General features: G+C 39.0%; 1 protein-coding gene across 2 annotated transcripts in view; it reads left to right on the top strand.

Moving 5' to 3' along the window:
- The window catches only part of EPHA10 (EPH receptor A10), a 589,871-nt gene that overhangs the window by 564,682 nt on the left and 5,483 nt on the right, over positions 1–19,706 (top strand). For both annotated transcript variants that reach the window (XM_075264483.1, XM_075264482.1), the window contains exons 11-15: positions 1,342–1,527; positions 1,906–1,967; positions 7,549–7,767; positions 9,283–9,432; positions 10,140–10,333. In XM_075264483.1, coding sequence (XP_075120584.1) covers positions 1,342–1,527; positions 1,906–1,967; positions 7,549–7,767; positions 9,283–9,432; positions 10,140–10,333 — 811 coding nt within the window. The remainder of the gene's footprint in view (positions 1–1,341; positions 1,528–1,905; positions 1,968–7,548; positions 7,768–9,282; positions 9,433–10,139; positions 10,334–19,706) is intronic.

The raw sequence follows: 19,706 nt of genomic DNA, 5'->3' as shown, positions 1-19,706 counted from the left end.
TCAATGAAAAATACTGACACGGACATATGATAGAGGGATATTTTTAAATATAACCTAGCCCTACAAGATATAACCTTGCCAAGGAAGAAACACGTGGTTGAGGCTTGTGGTTGTGAAATGATCTTTCAGTTTTGACTGGCACAGGTCCACACAGATTACCCTCATCTATGTGTGGGCACCTGTCATGTACGGGCCACCCTAAAATGTGACGTGAGAGCAACTGTCAATTCACTTCACTCTTGCACTCATCCTTCACTTAGACTGCAAGTTGAGCATAAATCTCACCCCAACACAGTCCACGCAAGAAAGATACACACTGCAACAACTTATTGTATGCAGAATCAAGTACCAATAGAAATCTTAGACACACACTGTGCCTATGAGTCATGGCAAACCGTGCCGAACAAGTCGAGTCTCCTCCCATTTAGACATATACTTATGAGTTGGAGAAGAGCATTCTTCTGGAGAAGATAGGAGTCTATGTATATATTGGTTATAAGGTCCTTAGTAGAAGTGCCCAATCGGCAAAGTTTTTTGAAAGCTGTGGGGTGGGACGTTCCCTTATTTAAAAAAGAACGTCATTACAGTGTTTTGCTAATTGAAGGTATTTTTGGGGGATCCCAGCTATAGGACCCTCCAGCTGGATGTATAGTTCACACATTAAGCCTCAGCAATAACCTCCTCCAGCTATTACACGCTAGCGGATAGTTTACACATGGTTGCATCCTATAACAGATCACTCCTCCTTGTCATTTCAGTCCTGACACTAACCTCTATATACTCATCACATTTTGATATCAAGACAAATTCTACAAATATAATTCAGATACAGATCAACCAAAAATGCACAATGGAGAATTGATGTCTATTTCCATAACAGAAATAGCAGAGATCATCGAATCTATCACACAATACTGTTTGAAGAAGACGTATAACAAAAGTATTTTATTTAAAGAGGGCCTTTCATGTCTTGTACAATGTGACATTGTATATACTGATGCAAAGCTAACAGTGCACTGAATTAGATTTGCAGGTATGTGCCCCAGTGCCAGAGATATTGGTATTAGTTTAAGCCAACAATATTACGGCAATATCAGAGGGTCGATTGCTCCAAATGTGTGTCACCATATCATCCCTCTATTCCAGAAAACTGGCATAGAACAATTGATGACTTCCCCCGTTCTCTTAAATTTTGACAAATTCTTATAATGTTTCTGATATAGTTGCAAAGGACCATAAGAATATTTTTTTAATGAATATACAATTACAAATTATATTGTGACGGGAAAGTCACTTTTTCTAGATAAACAACTGACATCTAATCTTGAGGTTTTTTTTCAGGAGAATATGGTGAGATATGCAAGGGTTGTCTGAAACTTCCAAGCAAAAGAGAGCTACCTGTCGCCATACAGACCCTGAGAGCAGGCTGTTCAGAAAAACAGAAGCGCTCATTTCTGGCAGAGGCGAGCATCATGGGACAGTTTGATCATCCGAACATCATACGCCTTGAAGGAGTGATCACCAGAGGTAAGAATTACATGATTTGAGGACGGGTTCCGTTTGGTCTTTTGCCAGGACAGGTTCCCCTGAATTACAGGCTTTATTCTGTTTCCCATTTCATTCTGTTTTCTACTTGTGTTACCTTGTCCTATTGAGCTAACATCTGGCAAGCTTTCCTGTTTGCACCTTATAAACTTTATATGTCTCATTATGTATTCTTTATGTCAAATCATTTCCTTTACTTGCTCCATTTTCATCAAATAGCTCATCCTGATATCTCCCCTGAGTCTATCATCCTTTAGTTTCATAGTATAACCTTTAAGTTTATTAGGTCCCACCCTTTTCATCTCAGCTTTATTATCTCTATATATTTGACATTCATAAAAATATCCTTCTACTTTATAGGCAATACAATGATGACGGTTATGGAGTATATGGGCAATGGCGTGCTGGATTCATTTTTGAGGGTATGTACTATATATTTGCAAGTCAATCTAAAAATATGTATTTTGTATTGTGACATTAATAAATTCTATATGGCTTTATTTTCATAAAACCATATAGAATTTGGATACATAACGTAAGAACTTGGTTACATAAGGTAAATCCCATATCTAATGATCCTGGAAATAACAAGCAACTGTGTAGCCCCATAGCAAAACTTGTAGTGAGGCCTCATTCTACTATGACTACCTTAAACAGCAAGGTTAGAACTTGAAAGTGTACAATTATTTTGGCCCCTTTTACACATAGGGATAAGGCACACAGTGATTTTAGAGTACAGATAATGCACTCAGTGATATCACAGTACTGGGACATTGTACACAATAATGTCAGAGTACAATGATACTGCACATAGTGATGTCACAATACAAGGATAAAGCACATAATGATGTTGCGGTAACTTTATCATGTCACAGAAAAGTAACGGTGCATTCAGCTTTCAATATTTCTTTTCATCATCCATAGTTATCAGTAGAGATAAGCGAACAGTAAAATGTTTGAGATTCGATATTCGTTTCGAGTAGCCCCTCAATATTTGACTACTCGAATCGAATATCGAACCCTATTATCCTCTATGGGGGGAAAATGCTCGCTTCAGGCAACATTCAATCAAATTATACTTACCAAGTCCACGAGAAAGGGTCGGGCTGGATCCTCCATGCAGTCTTCTCCTTGCAGCGTCCCCGCGGCATTTTCCGGCTCTGAATTCACTCTGCCAGGCATCGGGCCTGGGCAGAGCTGACTGTGCATGCCCGCACTACAAGCGGGCATGCGCAGTCGGCTCTGTCCAGGCCCAATGCCCGGCAGAGTGAATTCAGAGCCGGAAGACACCCCGGGGAAGCTGCACGGAGAAGACTTCTAAAGGTAGGAGAAGAACCAGCGTTGATTGGCCGACTGTATAGCATTCGGACAATCAATGCTGGTTCTGCATTGAACTTTTCCATTCGAATAGCGAGTGGTACTCGATCGAGTACGAGTATTTCAAATACCGTAGTATTCAATCGAATACCTACTTGATCGAATACTACTCGCTCATCTCTAGTTATCAGTAGTTGCAGACTAGGTCTAAGTGGAAATGGGCCCCGTTATTTGTCGAGCCCCATAGCAGCTTCTATGTCTGAGTAGACCTATTGGATATATGAGTATGGCTTCCAGTTTAGGCAGCCTTGCTGCTGTGGTGCTTAGCCCACTGACAGTACATGACTTACACTTGACATACCGCACCATCCAATGTATTAGGAGGATAGACTAATGTAACAGGATACATGGTTTTATATTTTGATAAGAGGTCTCACATACAGATGTGTCCATACTGTTTAAGGACTTCAATTTCTCCTTAACCAAATCAACACAATATTAGGACATACCAACAAAATTCACTCTTCACAATGCATGACCACACACAGACCCAATCGGATATAGTAGTTTAGTGTAATGCACTTACCTGGACATGTACTGTAATCCAGAACCAAATCCATCCCCCATATATAAATGCATTCCAGAGCCCTGTGTTTTGTATGGCTACCTGACGTATGGTAGACAGCCATACTCAGTAGTGCTTAGACCTTATATCTACAATACTTTCATTGATAAAAGAGACTAGAGACTTATTTTAGAAAACTTTATTGTTTGTAAGTGTGAAGTATCCAAGGGATTAGCATAACAATATTGAGAAATAGAATTTTAAAACCATTGTATATCTCTATATTAATATAACAATATTCTTTCTACAATGAAAAGTACATTATATATTGTAAAAAAAAATATCTATGATCTATGGTTTTTAATCTTATTTTCTACCACATAGCTTTTTCTTTTAATCCATGTATAATACAAGCAGTAAATGAATGCTAACATCTTTTATCAATTTATGACTGTTATCTGAGTAAAATACATCAAGGACAGTTGTCCACTCGGAATCCGGCAGCTTTTAAGATGGATATTTGTGTGCCGCTTCAGTTTATTGCATTATTCCATTTAAGATAGGAAATTAAAATTCCCTCCCCTTCAGCACTTACACAGAACATGAAAACGATGTTCCACAATAGCACAATTATGCCTGGAAAAACATAAAAGGTGCAAAGAAAATAGAAGGTTGGAGGTGGGAAAACAAAGCAAAACATCAGAGAATTTGTATGAGCTGATTATGGCAAAATATGGAAAGCTTTTACGAGACAACCCAAATTAGCATATAAGCTTCAGGGTGCACCATTGTGAATGAGACACATTTATATCAGTGGAATTCTGTCTATAGAATCCTGTTTATATCAATGGAATTCTGTCTATAGAGTCCTGTTATAGTTATGTTCGGAGGACTTACAAAACACAAAATGAATGTACACTCTGTATTTTAGGTAAGGTTTTTGCATTTTGTCTTAAATAACATCTTCTACATATACTATACTCACAAAAATACCCGAGCACCCTTCTTAGTCATTGAATGTTAGTGTTTTATTCATTCCCCTAGGTCATTCTAAAGACCTCACTGAATTCTATGTGGTATTGTAATAGTATTCCACTGCTACAATAAGTCAGTTCATGAAATGCTCCACTCCTAGATATTCCATGATCAATTGTGAGGAATGGTGTTATTGAAAAGGGAAAGAGTCTAGGAACCTCAGCATCTCAGTCATAAAGTGGCAGACCACTAAAACTTACAGAGTGGGGTTGGTGAGCACAGAGGTGCATAATACATTAAAAGTAGCAAATGCCCAGCAGAGTGCTATAATTCCTCTTACATTAATGCAAAAAACTGTATTCTGGGAGCTTCATGGCTTAGGTTTCCATGGCTGAGCATCTACATTAAAGCCTTATATCAACAAGTACAAGATGAAGTTCCATATATGGTAATGTAAAGCACTTTGGCATAGGACTCTAGAAGTGGAACTTGAATGTGGGTATCAGAAATAAAACCACCCAGTTCCTGAGCCTGCACCATTTCAACGATTCATACATTATGACTAGAGATGAGCAATTCAAGGCTGACAAAGTGGAATTCGATCTGAATTTCAGGAAATATTCGATTCTAATGGAATTCAGGTTTCCTCAGGCTTCGTGGTAACAAATCACATTTTTTCTAAAATGGCTACTGCACGTTAGGACATGGGGCAAGGAAATCTGGGAATGCAGTGTCACTCACAATGCCATGCATGCAGCCAATCAGCAACCAGCGAGCCTTGTGATGTCACAGCCCTTTAACCCCTTCCCTATCGCCCACAGCGTCTGTCAGTTACAGCTAACACTCTGCTCCATAACCCTCGGTTGGAGCACAGCTCGGTTTTAACCTTTGGATGTTGCAGTCAAACATAACCACATCATCCAATGGGTTCTGCCATGCTACATGTCTCCCTTGGCACACCCTGCGGTGAGATCAGGAGGTGCCGACATACATCTTCTGCAGCCCGGGGTCTGGCTAATCACCCTGGGCTTCTAGTATCCCCCAGTACCTGGTTGATCCTGCCCAGAAGTGAGGAAGTCAGCCTGTGTTTGCATAGGCTGACTTCCTCTATAGACTGCAATATACTGTACGTGTATTGCAGTATATACGTAGTGCTGAACCAGTGATCAGTGCATCACTGGTTCAAGTTCCCTAGTGGGACATCTCAAAAAACCACTGCAAGTCACAGTTTTCTACATCACTATATATGCTCTCTGTAGCCAGGAAATAGTTGTTTTTTTAATGTGATTCGCTGTTAATTAATTTGGATGGAGTAGGAAAATTTGGCGAAGTTGCCGAATCAAATTTTTGAAAAATTCTCTAATCTATAATTATGAGATACAGGTACCTCAAATGTCAGGAAAGGGATTAAAACTCTAGGACAAGACAATCTAAATTATACCTCAGAGAGAACTATCTGCAGCAATCTATGAGCAACAGGAACATGTGCATATTTCAGTATATTAACATCATCCATGCACAAAACAAAGGTCATACAATACCTTGCCAGGTTTTGTTGGTAGGAATTTGACTGACTTTCATAAGATTTTTTTTAGAATAAAATAATTTTTTGATCTCTTGACTTTGATATATCAAAATAATATGACACTTTGGAGAGTATGGGTGCTTAGAGAGGAACCTATCCCAATTTGTACAAGAATGAGTGACCCCAGCACTCCAATGTTATTTTGCACTTCAGAATAGGTTTATTAAAAAGCAATCCATATGACTTAGTCTCTGACGTTTGGGTCCTACCTAGACCTTTATCAGACTTTCAGATCACTGAATATAAGAGGAGGAAATCATGCAGAGCCAAGCAGCATGGCACTATATCCCTGTTACATTCAGTGATCCGATGGATAATTGTCCAAAATCAAAGTTCAACAATATATAGAGCTTTTAATATCTGGTTGTCTAGGTGTAACATAAACTATTTGTTCTAGCAGTTGAAGTAATTTTTTTTGAGAATTGGAAACAAACATTAGTTTAATCCTCAGTTAAAATATTCCTTTATGTAAATGATGATGTAAATGAATGTAAAAAAAAGGATTTTTATGGTGTTAAAGAAAATTAATGAATCGTCTTGAAATTCAATTTTTTTTTTTTAAATGTAGATTGTGAGCCCCATATAGGGATCACAATGTACTTTTTTTCCCCTATCAGTATGTCTTTGTATAATGGGAGGAAATCCACGCAAACACAGGGAGAACATACAAACTCCTTGCAGATGTTCCTGAAATTCAAAATTTTTAACACGGTTTGTTGAAAAAATTCTAATGTTAAAGTGTAACTGTCATTTCATTTTTTTTTTACTATTGTGAAAGGGGTGTTTGTCTAACATTTTTGTAATTGAATTTATTAGACTTTGCTACCTTTTACTAAATGGTGTTATTTTAATTAGAACATTGGGTCTCCTGAGCGGTGTTGATAAGGAGAATCTGTTCCATATACAGGATACATAGTGTGCACTATAAACACTGCCTAAGACTAGCATTACATACAGCCTCTACACTCCCTGCCCTCTATACAACCTGCCACTGTCCCCGTCTGTCTTCTGCCTGCTAGCACTGAGCTCTGCATTGCTGTGCACAGCCCCCTCTTGTCTGCCTTCACAGCTCATCCCTCTTCTTGCTCACTATCTAGCCAGTGGGGCTTGCAAGGCCTCGCCTTAGGCTAAGGCCCCATGGGACGATATGCAGCGCCAAAGTGTTGCGGGAAAAACCGCAGTGGGAACGCATCGTGATTTTCCACACAGCGCTTTGAACAGAAAGTTCACTGAGTTTTCCTCCGTGGACTTTCTGTTCCCATTGTATCTACGGGAAAGCCGCCGGCAAAGCGAGCCACTTCTGGTCCGTGGGGCCCGGCCATAGCATTTGTAAGGAGGGACTTTAGAGCCATGTTTAGAGCAAAATCTTTTAATAAAGTATTTTATAACACAGTTAAACATACATTCCTACACAATAGTCAAAAGGAAAAAAAAAAGGATAGTTACACTTAAATCATATTGTATATGTACTGTAGAAATCTAGCAGGTTTATTATATGAATATGAATTTCCATATGTGTTTTATTTTCTTTTGACAAATGGTGTTCCTTGTGTTTTTACAGAAAAATGAGGGACAATTGTCCGTACCTCAACTTGTGGGAATGCTAACTGGTATAGCCTCAGGAATGAAGTACCTAACAGAGATGAGTTACATTCATAAATGTCTTGCTGCTCATAAAATACTTGTTAATTCTAACCTTGTCTGCAAGATATCTGGATTTCGACAATTTCAAGACGATAAACTTGATACTGTGTTTTCCACCATGGTACGGAATACAAATGTAAGAGAAACTGAATTTGGATTATTTACTATTTATTAATATGACTAGTCATTGTTTAGGATTGGATAAGAAGTCATTTTCTGATCTGTGCGGGTCCAACACTTGGCATCTCCATCAATGAACTGTTCTCAGCAGCAGATACACAGAGAATGCCCTTCTCTGTGTATTGGCCATATCAGGTTATTATAGCATCTACTCACTTGACCAGTACACAAAGAACAGAACTGTCTGTGTATTAGCTGCTAAGAACAGCTGATGTGTGAGTGTGCTGGTCATCTGACCCACACAGTCTAATATTGATTAACTATCCTTAGAATTAGTAATTAATATTTTTAGCCCAGAAAACCAAAGGCACCATTTTTCTAGCAGTAAATGAGCACTACTATTTTGTAGTGGATCATCATCTTTGGGAGTGAGATCCAGGCCCGATGAACAATTACTATGGAGACTATTGAAGCTTCTCACACTTGTCATTGTATGCATTCTATAAGGCTGCATTCACACGGAGTAATGCGCCACTCATTCTGACACGTAAACACGTGTCAGAGTGAGCACAGTAAAACAGAATCCCATTGACTTCAATGGGTTCGGTTTTACGCTCGCTACCCATTGAACTCAATGGGAGGCTTTTTTACCTATTGCTTTCAATGTGATACACGCGTATCACATAGCTCTTCACCGTCAGAAGGACATTTTTGACAGTTAGTCAGGAACACCCCTTCCTCACAGCAGTGCCTATAGCGCTGTACTGTGAGAGCGGGGAGGAACGCATCCCTTCCCTCCTGATAGTGCTCCTCCATAGACGAGTACTGGGGGAGATGTTCCTCCCTGCTCTCACAGTACAGAGCTATAGATGCTGCTGTGAGGAAGGGCGTTCCTGACTGACTGTCAGAAATGTCCTTCCACGGCCATGGCCTGCAGGAGAGTTATGTAAGTAAGAAGTGGAGTTAACACTAGCAGTGATTGGACCTGGAGGAAGAAGACAGAGGTAACACTATCAAGGGTTAACTGCATTGCGAGCATCCAGGCCCTAACACTGGCATCAGGTCAGGAAACATACTAACAAGTCAATTAAATTGGTTTGCTTGTTTTTTGACCCGATGGCAGTGAGAGCAAATGGATGTTCTCAGTGAAGTCAACCTTTTCTAGCGTGCTGCTGCCTGCTTACTTCTGGCCCAATCTCTGAAGTCACTGGGAAACATCTTGAGTGCCAGGAGTGGCTGACCCCCTCCTCTATAAAGTCTGACCCGCTCAGCATTGATAAAACAGTGTGAGAATATGTATGGACTGACACCTTTCACAAGGGGAATGGTTACACTCAGTTGTCAGTTTACTCATACATTTACAGGAGGAATACAGAGGAATCCCACAACACAGATTACCTAGAAATGTTATTTTATGTAGAATATAATTATTCTGAAAAACATAGAAATCAGGAGAACTGAATATTTCATAATGATATTCAGTGTATTCCGTTTACTGTCATGTATGTATTTTTTTTATTGTTTACTTCAGGGTGGTAAGAGCACAGTCTTATGGTCAGCACCAGAAGCAATCCAGTATCGACGTTACAGCACTGCAAGTGATGTCTGGAGTTTTGGCATAGTCATGTGGGAGATCATGTCCTATGGTGAAAGACCTTACTGGGACATGTCCAATCAGGATGTGAGTTTGGAAAGATTATTGATATCGTTTAGTTTTATCTTTCAAGCAAAAAATGATTTTACCCTTCAGAAATCAATTTATTTTTTATTTATGTATTTATTTAGCTTACTTATATAGCACAATCATAATCCACAACACTTTACAAACATTTACAGTGACTGTCCCATATAGGGCCCATAATCTACATCCCCTATCAGTGTGTCTTTGGAGCGTGGGGGGAAACCCGGAGTACCCAGAGGAAACCCACGCAAACACGGGGAGAACATACAAACTCCTTGCAGATTGTTCTGTCTTCTTACACGTTCTCACAGTGTGTAGTCTGACATGCCGCATAAAACTTTTCTGTCTTCCAAATAAGCAGACTGTTTTTCCATAGTCTAACTATTTATTGGTCAACATGATGTAGATATGGTAAAACTATAAGAATACAAATAGTACAGGTATAAGTACCGAGCATGAATCACACAACCATGACACACAATCAACAGTGAAAGGCACATGGTAAGATGGCAGCCTATACATGTAAACATAACTTTCTACCAGTAACTCCTTTCTGTGTTCCTAGACAGAATATAGATGTTGTATTTGGACTCCAGCACCGCAAGGCTTCGGAGCTAACCACTGAAAATCAGATCTTATAACTGTATTTTTTAATGTTATGATAATACAATGAATTTTGTTTTATTTTCTACATTTGACAATTTTAGGTCATCAAGGCTATAGAAGATGGATTCAGGCTTCCAGCACCAGTAAACTGTCCCCCTCCTCTTCACCAGTTGATGTTAGATTGCTGGCAAAAGGACAGGAATGACAGACCAAAATTTACTCACATTCACAATATACTAAGCAAACATGGCCAAAGCCCTGAAAAAAGCAAGTCTGCCACATTGACATCAACAAGGTAAGACTGTAGCCTTTGTTTATTCATTTCAAAGAGGACCTTTCACGTCCTCATTGATATGCAGTATTATATACCGGTAGAAACCCAACAGTGTACAATAAATATATATTGCAATAAAATAGGAACACATCGATCAACTGTTGTTGTTTTTTTAGGTTTTTTTTTTCTAATTTATTTTATTTTTTTGATAATTGACAATTTAACAGATGCACCTTCGCTTCTCTTTCCTCTTGGCTGGAAATGTTCATATGTGCATCATAAAAATCATAACATGGTTCTATGGTGTGTTATCATAAAGCAATATTCTATCTTTGTTTGTGTCTATATGAGGCCATTGAAATGTGAGAATGAATTACCTCCTTATTTCCAGGACACTAATCATTTTTGTAATTGATTTACATTATTTTCAGCAACCACACACTTGCAACTCCTGTCTCTCTGCTCTGGGCACAGATGATGTCACAGCAGTATGTCCAAAGCAGAGAGACAGAGCAGCATCGGGAAGCAGGAAGGAGTGGACGGGGTTAGGAGCAGACACGTAAATTCTGATTCTTGTGTTTTATGCCACACAGCTTGTAGGCTTGTGTGCACTACCAGTAGCAGAACTTGGTCGAGGCTCCGCTTCATCCCCTTTTTTTGTCATCCGATTATATTTTTATAAGAGCTGGCTACAACTCATCTATGACTGTGGCTTGAATTGGATGATACATTTTGCGCATCTATAGACTGTCTAATCTAAATTTATACCACCTATTCATTTTCTTATTCAGAATTTTGTGTGCTTTGTCCTATCTTAAGCCATGGCCACTTTTTGAAATAGCATGTCCACAGTTCCTTCAGTGTGAATTGTGATGGAATTTACACATTTTTATTTCTCTTATTCAGACTTACGTGAATGAAACTTAAATTAAATATATGATACGTCCCCTTTTATAGAACAAGGTCATAATGAAATTTTCCGTAACTATATCTGCAAATAATGCTACAGAACTGGTTGCTCAAATGAAGCCGTGTATACATATACACTGAGATGTTGCTTTGGCCATCTATCCTAGAAATAAGCTGTCCAGCAGACTGCCGTGAAGCCACTCATGTGAAACAGACCATGTAGTATAAGGCTGTACAGGATAATTTCTTTTCACATTTCTCTCTCTATAAAATGGAGATTCCTGCTGACTTGTTATGTTGTTGGTATTTCACGAGTCGAGATCTTACCTGTTATGGGATCATTTATTGGCTTAGTTTCTATGTGGTCTAATATTGGCTTGTTGCTGTCTCGCTGTCCTCCACCGCTCGATATTTTATTCATCATCAGCCTGTACATCCGCAGTGGCCCAGAGGTCTTGCTGTACACAAATCCTATTCCCAGTTGGAGTGTTATCAAGTTAAGTAGAGAATGTAAGATTTCCAGAACAAGCAAAAACTGAAGTGATTATCCCTAACACTTTGCTGATGGTGCACTGATGCAGCGACAGAAACACCTCTCTATTTCCAAGACCTTTTATTGATCCATCACCCAGAAAAGAGGGAATTGACACGTATTTCTGTTTTTATCAAAAGGTTTTTACTGCTAGTATGAGTTACAATGGCTGACTTAGATACAATGCACTGCTTAACTACATTTCTTATGTATCATTACAAATATCATTTATTCTGCTTATATCCATTAGCCTACATCATACATACCAAATAATTGCATTTCAGTTGCTTGACCACGTCCTGTGTATTACAAGTATACAGAAATTTATTGACCTATCCGTTAAGTAATGCAACAAAAACTGTGAATGGCGTCAAAAAGAACACTAAACCTACCATAAAATATGATGTGCTATGTTGGTGCGATATATTACTAAACTGGCATTATTCACATATTTTCTATGGAACTGAGGGAAGTGGATGTAACGTGTTTTCCAAGTCAGTTATAAACTTATCCTTGAGTGATTTTCTTACGCTAGTTTACTTAAGAATCAAGTTCTAAATCAAGTATTGTAATCTGCAGTGAGTACTTTGCTGATCAATAGGGTGTTTAATAGCAAGAACACATAAAGTTCTCATACTTTTAAATCCCTTTTGTTGAAATGTTGTCGACTTTAGGAGATTAGGAGGAGCTGGACACATAGGAAGCTGAGACTTTCCGAATGGAATATAAATCATTGTAAGGATTTGGATGATTTGATTACATTCAATTCAAATTAAATATAAGTAAAAGATCAGAACAGACTTGTGATACATTTTTAAAGGGGTTTTCCAAAATCTTTTCTTAACCCCTAAGAGAGGCATAAAATAATAGACTCCTCTCTATTTGGCGTGGGATCTAGAGGAGTGTCTCAATTCAGGTCCCTGGTCTTTGTTTACCTTCTGCCTGCATGAGAGCCTATCAGTCAATCAGTGTCTGAGTGATGATGCTCCCTATATAGAACTTCATTGCTCAGGAGCAGATTGACATGACTGACATGCTCACGTGATGGACACACAGTCGGAGACTACTTGCTGGATTCCTAGCTGAATGGGAGGTGAGTGTACAGTGTTTATTATTTTAATTCTCACTAGAGAGTTAAAAAGTAGAGATGAGCGAGTAGTGTTCGATCGAGTAGGTATTCGATCGAATACTACAGTATTCTAAATACTCGTACTCAATCGAATACTACTCACTATTCGAATGGAAAAATTTGATGCAGAACCAGCGTTGATTGGCCGAATGCTATACAGTCGGCTAATCAACGCTGGTTCTTCTCCTATCTTTAGAAGTCTTCTCCGCACAGCGTCCCTGTGGCGTCTTCCGGCTCTGAATTCACTCTGCCAGGCATCGGGCCTGGGCAGAGCCGACTGCGCTTGCCCACGCTACAAGAAAATGGCCGCTTTGACTGTAAGCAGCCATTTTCTTGTAGTGCGGGTATGCGCAGTCGGCTCTGCCCAGGCTTGATGCCTGGCAGAATGAATTCAGAGCCGGAAGACGCCGCGGGGACGCGGCACGGAGAAGACTTCTCGGAGGATCCAGCCCGACCCTCACTCGTGGACTTGGTAAGTTCAATTTGATCGAATGTTGCCTACCCCGGAAACGAGCATTTTTCCCCCATAGAGTATAATAGGATTCGATATTTGATTCGATGTAGTCGAATATTGAGCGGCTACTCGAAACGAATATTGAATATCGAACATTTTACTGTTCGCTCATCTCTATTAAAAAGCACTTGGAATATCACTTTATTATAGAGACTATAGAAAAATGCTTACAGAAAGATCTGGATGGTAGAATGGCTAGAATGAATGAGAATGAATAATCAGTCTGCATTATTTTTCGTAAGGAAAATGTTGATGATAAGACTGGGGTTTCTTTTCTTTTGTGTTTATCTTCAATATTGTTGGTGAAAAAAAATTAATGGATTGTCTGATTTGGACAATCTTCTTTTCTAGAGGATTTCCTGACAATAAGCTCACAATTGGTTATCCTATTGCAAATATGTGTAATAGAGATGAGTGAACACTAAAATGTTCGAGGTTCGAAATCTGATTCGAACAGCCACACACTGTTTGACTGTTCGAACGGATTTCGAACCCCATTATAGTCTATGGGGGAAATGCTCGTTTCAGGGGTACGCAAAATTATAAAATTATACTTACCAAGTCCACGAGTGACGGTCGGGCTGGATTTTCCTTGAAGTCTTCTCCTGGCGCAGCGCCCCCGCGGCGTCTTCCGGCTAGAATTCACTCTGCCTAGGCATCGGGGACTAGGCAGAGCCGACTGCGCATGCGAGGGCATGCCCGCGCACGCGCAGTCAGCTCTACCTAGGCCGGATGCCTAGGCAGAGTGAATTCCAGCCAGAAGATGCCGCGGGGACGCTGCACGGAGAAGACTTCTAAAGGTAAGAGAAGAACCAGCGTTGATTGGCAGAATGTATAGGATTCTGCCAATCAACGCTGGTTCTGCATCGAACCTTAAACTTCGAACAGCTAGTAGTGTTTGATCGAGTACAAGTATCTCGAATACCATAGTATTCGATTGAACACCTACTCGATCGAACATTACTCGCTCTTCTCTAATGTGTAACACTCAGCAACCATATAAAGTAATCTTTGGTAAAGTAATACAGCAATAGAAGTTCAAATCTATGGAAGCGCCACTGTCAGGACTTGATCCTGGGGACTTCGGTGTCCAAAGCTGTAGTTCTTCCAACTGATCTGTTCCAGCTATTATACTTCATGAACAGAAAATGAACTTGTGAGATTATTCAGCTATCAGCCTGTAATCTAGCTAGTCTCTCCTGCTCAGCTGCTAATAATGATGCTCATCCTGTGTATCAACCACTGGCTTCCTCCTGACTATGGTATTTGGCTTCTGTGTGGGATTTGGGGGTGTTTTATAGTGTGTGGGCATGCGGAGATAGAGACAGAATGGATTGAAAGAAAGTGGCCTTTTAACTCTGGTCTACCTATTATGTTGAGCACTGTCCATTTGCTATCATTATTCACCTTCTAGGATTATTTTTTGCTATAGATAATTACAAAGTCTAACACAATAAATTTTTTATTGTATGTGAACAGTATAGCATCTTCAGCTTTAAAACATGTAATTTTCCATGCTATTTTACAGTCACAAAATGCCTCACACTTTGATTACTCTGCGATCTTTACAATACCTGCATTCTCCTCCCGTCCTCCGAATGTTCCCTTTCTTGCTGTGCAATTGCTTTGGTTTGTATAGATTGCGGCACAATGCTTCTGTGTTCTTTTTACTGATGTATAATTATATTTAAATGCTTCCTATATAGAGAAATATAATAGTGGTTTTTAATATAATTACAGCTTTATCATTTTCATAGTGATTGGCTATTGGACTGTGATTTCTCAACCATTGAGTAAAACAGAAACTTAGAACAGGATTTGGCTGTGCTGTATTACAGAGTAAAAAAATATAGGAAAATCCATGTATAAGGAAATGCACAGCTGCTATAAACAATAATTATAATTATGATATAGAGTAGTCTTTCCTGTAACATTGTAAAAATTTATTTCTATTACTTCTACTTCAGATTTAGGGTGGTGTCAGATAAATGGTATGTGGCCATAAAACCGAACACCCGTGGTTCTTCTGAACTTAAATCACTAAAGAGTTCTGTTGTGATCTAAGTTCAGTTCAGTCGAACTGTGTGAGGTCTGGATGTTACATCTGTAATACAGAAGACTAAAAGTCTACCATTTTGCTATAACTAGTTTTAGATACGCACAATATCTTAGAGTGCGGTCAGGCTATATGGAACTGATGCATGATCACATGAAGTTACCATATATATGCATCATGAAGCTACATATAGAATACCTGAAAGTTATGTCATATCGTGAGAATCATATACATTCCTATATATCTAGCTCTTATATATCTACAATTATAAATCTACAAATTATCTTCAAATCTATAATTCCTATATCTATAATCTATATCTATAATTATAAACATGTATGATTATGGGCTGCGGTATGGGCAGAACATCACAGAAATTTGTGCCCCATCAGATGCAGTTTTTTCTCATCAGGTTTACTGAGATTCTGATGTCAAATTATAAAATAACAAAAATTTATATAATGACCTTACACCCTAATAGACACCTGGTACATTGTGAAAATACCATTATCACTTCACATTCATTCACACCTTCATGCAATTTTGTATTAAAGTGTAACGGCCAAAATGTTCTATTTGTTGCAAAAACTCTGGTGCAACACCACCAAAAAATAGAGTAGAAGTAGAAGCTGTGCAGAGGTCACAAATGTGACTTAATGTTTGCCTATTTCTTCTTACACATATCCTCACTTAAAAACTCTTCTAAAAGACATAACTTTTTAATTTTGAATGGACGCACCTGGTTAAAGGCACACTTTAATTGCTAGAAAAGATGTACTTTTCATTTGTACCATTCTGCTGGTACATACATGCAACTTTTTGATCACTTTTATTCTTTTTGGAAGTGACATGACAAAAAAACCTGCAGTTTTTTTTTGTTTTGTTTTTTAATATTTTTATTAATGGTGTTCACTGATAAGTATTGAATTTGTTTAATTGTATGATTGTTTACAGATTTGGTGATACCAAAATTGACTTTTTGTCCAGTTTTCTTTTCATAATTAAAAAATTTCAATGGTACAGAATGAGGTTTTTTTTTTTGCGGTTTTCCCTTTATTTTTCCTTTTTAAAATATTTACATTCTGTTTTATCAACTTTTTGTCCCACAAAGGGACTAGACAATGCTTGGAAAATACACCAAAGTACTAATGTAGTAATGTTTGATAGCTAAGGGGTTAAGCATCCACAATCGGTGTTATCTCGTATCGAGGATGTTATAGCAACGTGTCCGCTGTATGTTCCAGCTGATGCCAGCAGCTAATGGAGCCCAGTTCCTGGGCTGAAGCTGCATTGACTGATGTAATTGTACATCACAGTGTACTAGCCTGCTCTTACCATGAAATACTATTATGTTAGGGCACATTGTGTACAGAATAGAAAATAACATCTTCTGTCTGCCACATTTCATCTTGCTCAGGAAGCTTTAATATGTATTTTGTAGTGGCGACTCATTTACGGAGGATGGCATGTTTACTTGGGCTGTTACTACTAATGAGGTATTGTCATTTAGTGCGCCCGGGATGTGTATGGTGATGAATATGGAGGATAAAGTCCATATTGTTCCATCATGATAATTATCCATGTATTATTCAGGAATATTATAATCCCTATGGAGCTATCTGCCGGCGGTCATAACTGATTAGGGAGCCGGAGAGTTTTGCATCTATTGATTTTGCAAATCAGCCCAGAAAATGGCTGTTTATCACTTGCTTTGTGCTATCTGCTTCATCTGAATTACAGGATAGCCAAGGGTTAATGACGGAGTTGACATGTTACCATAGCACCCACCAGTGGCTGTGACATCAATGATGGGTGTGGCTATTTCTATTCAGTCCGTAGCTATAGCTGATGGCTAATGCAAAGAGTACTGGTGCCTAACATCAAGGATCAGAAAATTCAGGTTTCACTGCAAATAAAGGGTCTTTTAGGCAGCAAAACTAATTTGTCCTGATGAACCCCTTTGTCAGCTGATAGAGGCAGGGAAATGCATTGAGAGGGTATCAGAGATGCTAAAACACATGTTATTCAGAATATTAAATGTGTGTATGTCTATGTACCTGCAGCAATATCTACCTGCCACAGTTACTATATTCAATGCTGTCTGGTAATCCTCTATCACCACAACGTGTGTCTCAGGATATGTGTTATGTGCTGGAGTAGTATACCATTGTAATACATAGCTAATAAATTTAATATGTTATTTTCATGTAATTTTTTATCAATGATTTGTCTCATTAATGGTAGTTTTCCCTCTGTGATTCATATGTTATGGCAGAGAAAGGGATTTAATGGGGCGTTCATACTACCACCGCTGTCCACCCAGGGGTTTCCATCTTAAACCCTTGAGAAACTGGACAGGGAAAGGTTTGCCGGAGGTCAGCTTTAAAACCAATTCATTTGAATGGGTTTTTAAAGCAAACCGCCAGTGTCCATATGCAGCCTCTCCGCCTGGAAACTATTTTTTTTTTTTACACAAAGTCAGATATGCAGGACTTTGTGACTGGCCCAAAAAAAATGGTTTCCAGGAGGAGAGGCTGCATAGAGACACTGGCGGTTTGCTCTAAAAACCCATTCAAATTAATACATTTTAAAGCTGACCACCAGCAAGCAGTCCCCTATCCAGTTTTTCTGGGGTTTAGAACGAAAACCCCTTAGTGGACAGCGGTGGTAGCATGAACGCCCCCTAAGAGGATCTGTCACCTTTCCTGAAATGTCTGTTTTAGTAAATAGTTGTATTTCCAAACATCTGGAACACATTTTCATTTCAGGACTTTTCTGTCCGTTGGAAAAACATGGACTGCAAGTGTCCGTTTTTTTTACATTGAGGTCTATGGGCAACAGACAGTAACTGATAGTCATCAGTTTATATCTGTTATGATAGGTGTATGAAAAGCTGCTGCAGAAACGTATTACGATTTTCAGCGCTTTTCACAGAAAGTGCAGAGTTTTCCACTGTGGATGTTGTGTTACAATTACATCTATAGGGAAACTGCCTGCATCTCCATAGGTGTAAATGACATGCTGTGATTTCCAAAAATGCAGCAATTTTGGAAATTTCTGCTGTGCATATTTTTCTGCAATGTATAGATGGGAATCGCTAGAATTCCAATAATAGATATAAATGGTCTTTTTTTAAACACTGGGATGGTTCAGGTGAAATTGCTGTTTTTGTTTTTATATAGAGGTCATTAGGGAAGTATTACGACTGGAATTGTTACGAGATTGGTAAATATGACAGAGGATCAGTCTACTGACTGAGGTCACCAATATAATAAATATGACAATGAAGACATGACACAGGGCTTATGTATCTGATGACATTGAATTTGCTTTTATATCCGTGTATATTACTTTTGAAAGATCTGGTAACAGCTCCTCTTCCTTAACATCATCTATATGTCATATTTGTAGAAGCTATTATTCCTTAAACTTCTAAGTTGTCAGTGAGGATGGTAGCTGCAGCTTTGCTGCTGGTTTGCTGGCTGCTAATGTTCTTGGCATCTGTTTTTTTTTTTTTTAAAGTCAAAGTAATGTCCCCTATTAAAGTAATTCAATAATCAAAAGCTTTCTGAGCCACGTAGCCCCATAAAACAGCAGCGGAGGCAGCTGTTTTCTCGCACTGTAATTATAATGATGGGCTCCTTTAGCATATTTATGGTTATTATGAAATTCAGTTCTTTCGATTAGTAGATTAATAATCCCAGAGCAACCTGGTATGTCATATACTGTATAGCTGCATTACCACTATGGATGCACAAAATAAACAGACCTATATGGTATAGAACAGGGATACTCAACTGGGAATCCTTCATCTCCCACCCGCTGTCCCCAAACCCTGACCACTTGCACCAGAGGAAACAAGGATCATCTGTAAACATCCTGATGCCTTCATACATGAGGGCTCTTGTGCAGGCAGCAGGGATGACTGTCGATCCCTGCTGCTTCTTAGTGTAAGGGATCAGGGCTTGGGGACAGCGGGTGGGAGATTAATGTTTCTCCCCTCTGCTGGTAATGTTAATTATGAGTGGAGGTACTAATCAAATATACTATGAGAAGTTAGGAAGGAGCATTTTGTAAGGAGTCCCAATAATAGCACAGTATTCGATTAGGCCCTTCCAGTATAATGCTCCTTAATGCTCCTACCCACAGTATAATGCTCTTTAGTGCCCCCACCCACAGTGTAATGCTCTTTAGTGCCCCCACCCACAATGTAATGCTCCTTAATGGGCCCAATCACCATATAATGCTCCTTAA

This window comes from Leptodactylus fuscus, chromosome 2, assembly GCF_031893055.1.
Source record: "Leptodactylus fuscus isolate aLepFus1 chromosome 2, aLepFus1.hap2, whole genome shotgun sequence".
Lineage (NCBI taxonomy): Eukaryota > Metazoa > Chordata > Amphibia > Anura > Leptodactylidae > Leptodactylus > Leptodactylus fuscus.
This window is presented reverse-complemented; position numbering and strand designations above follow the sequence as displayed.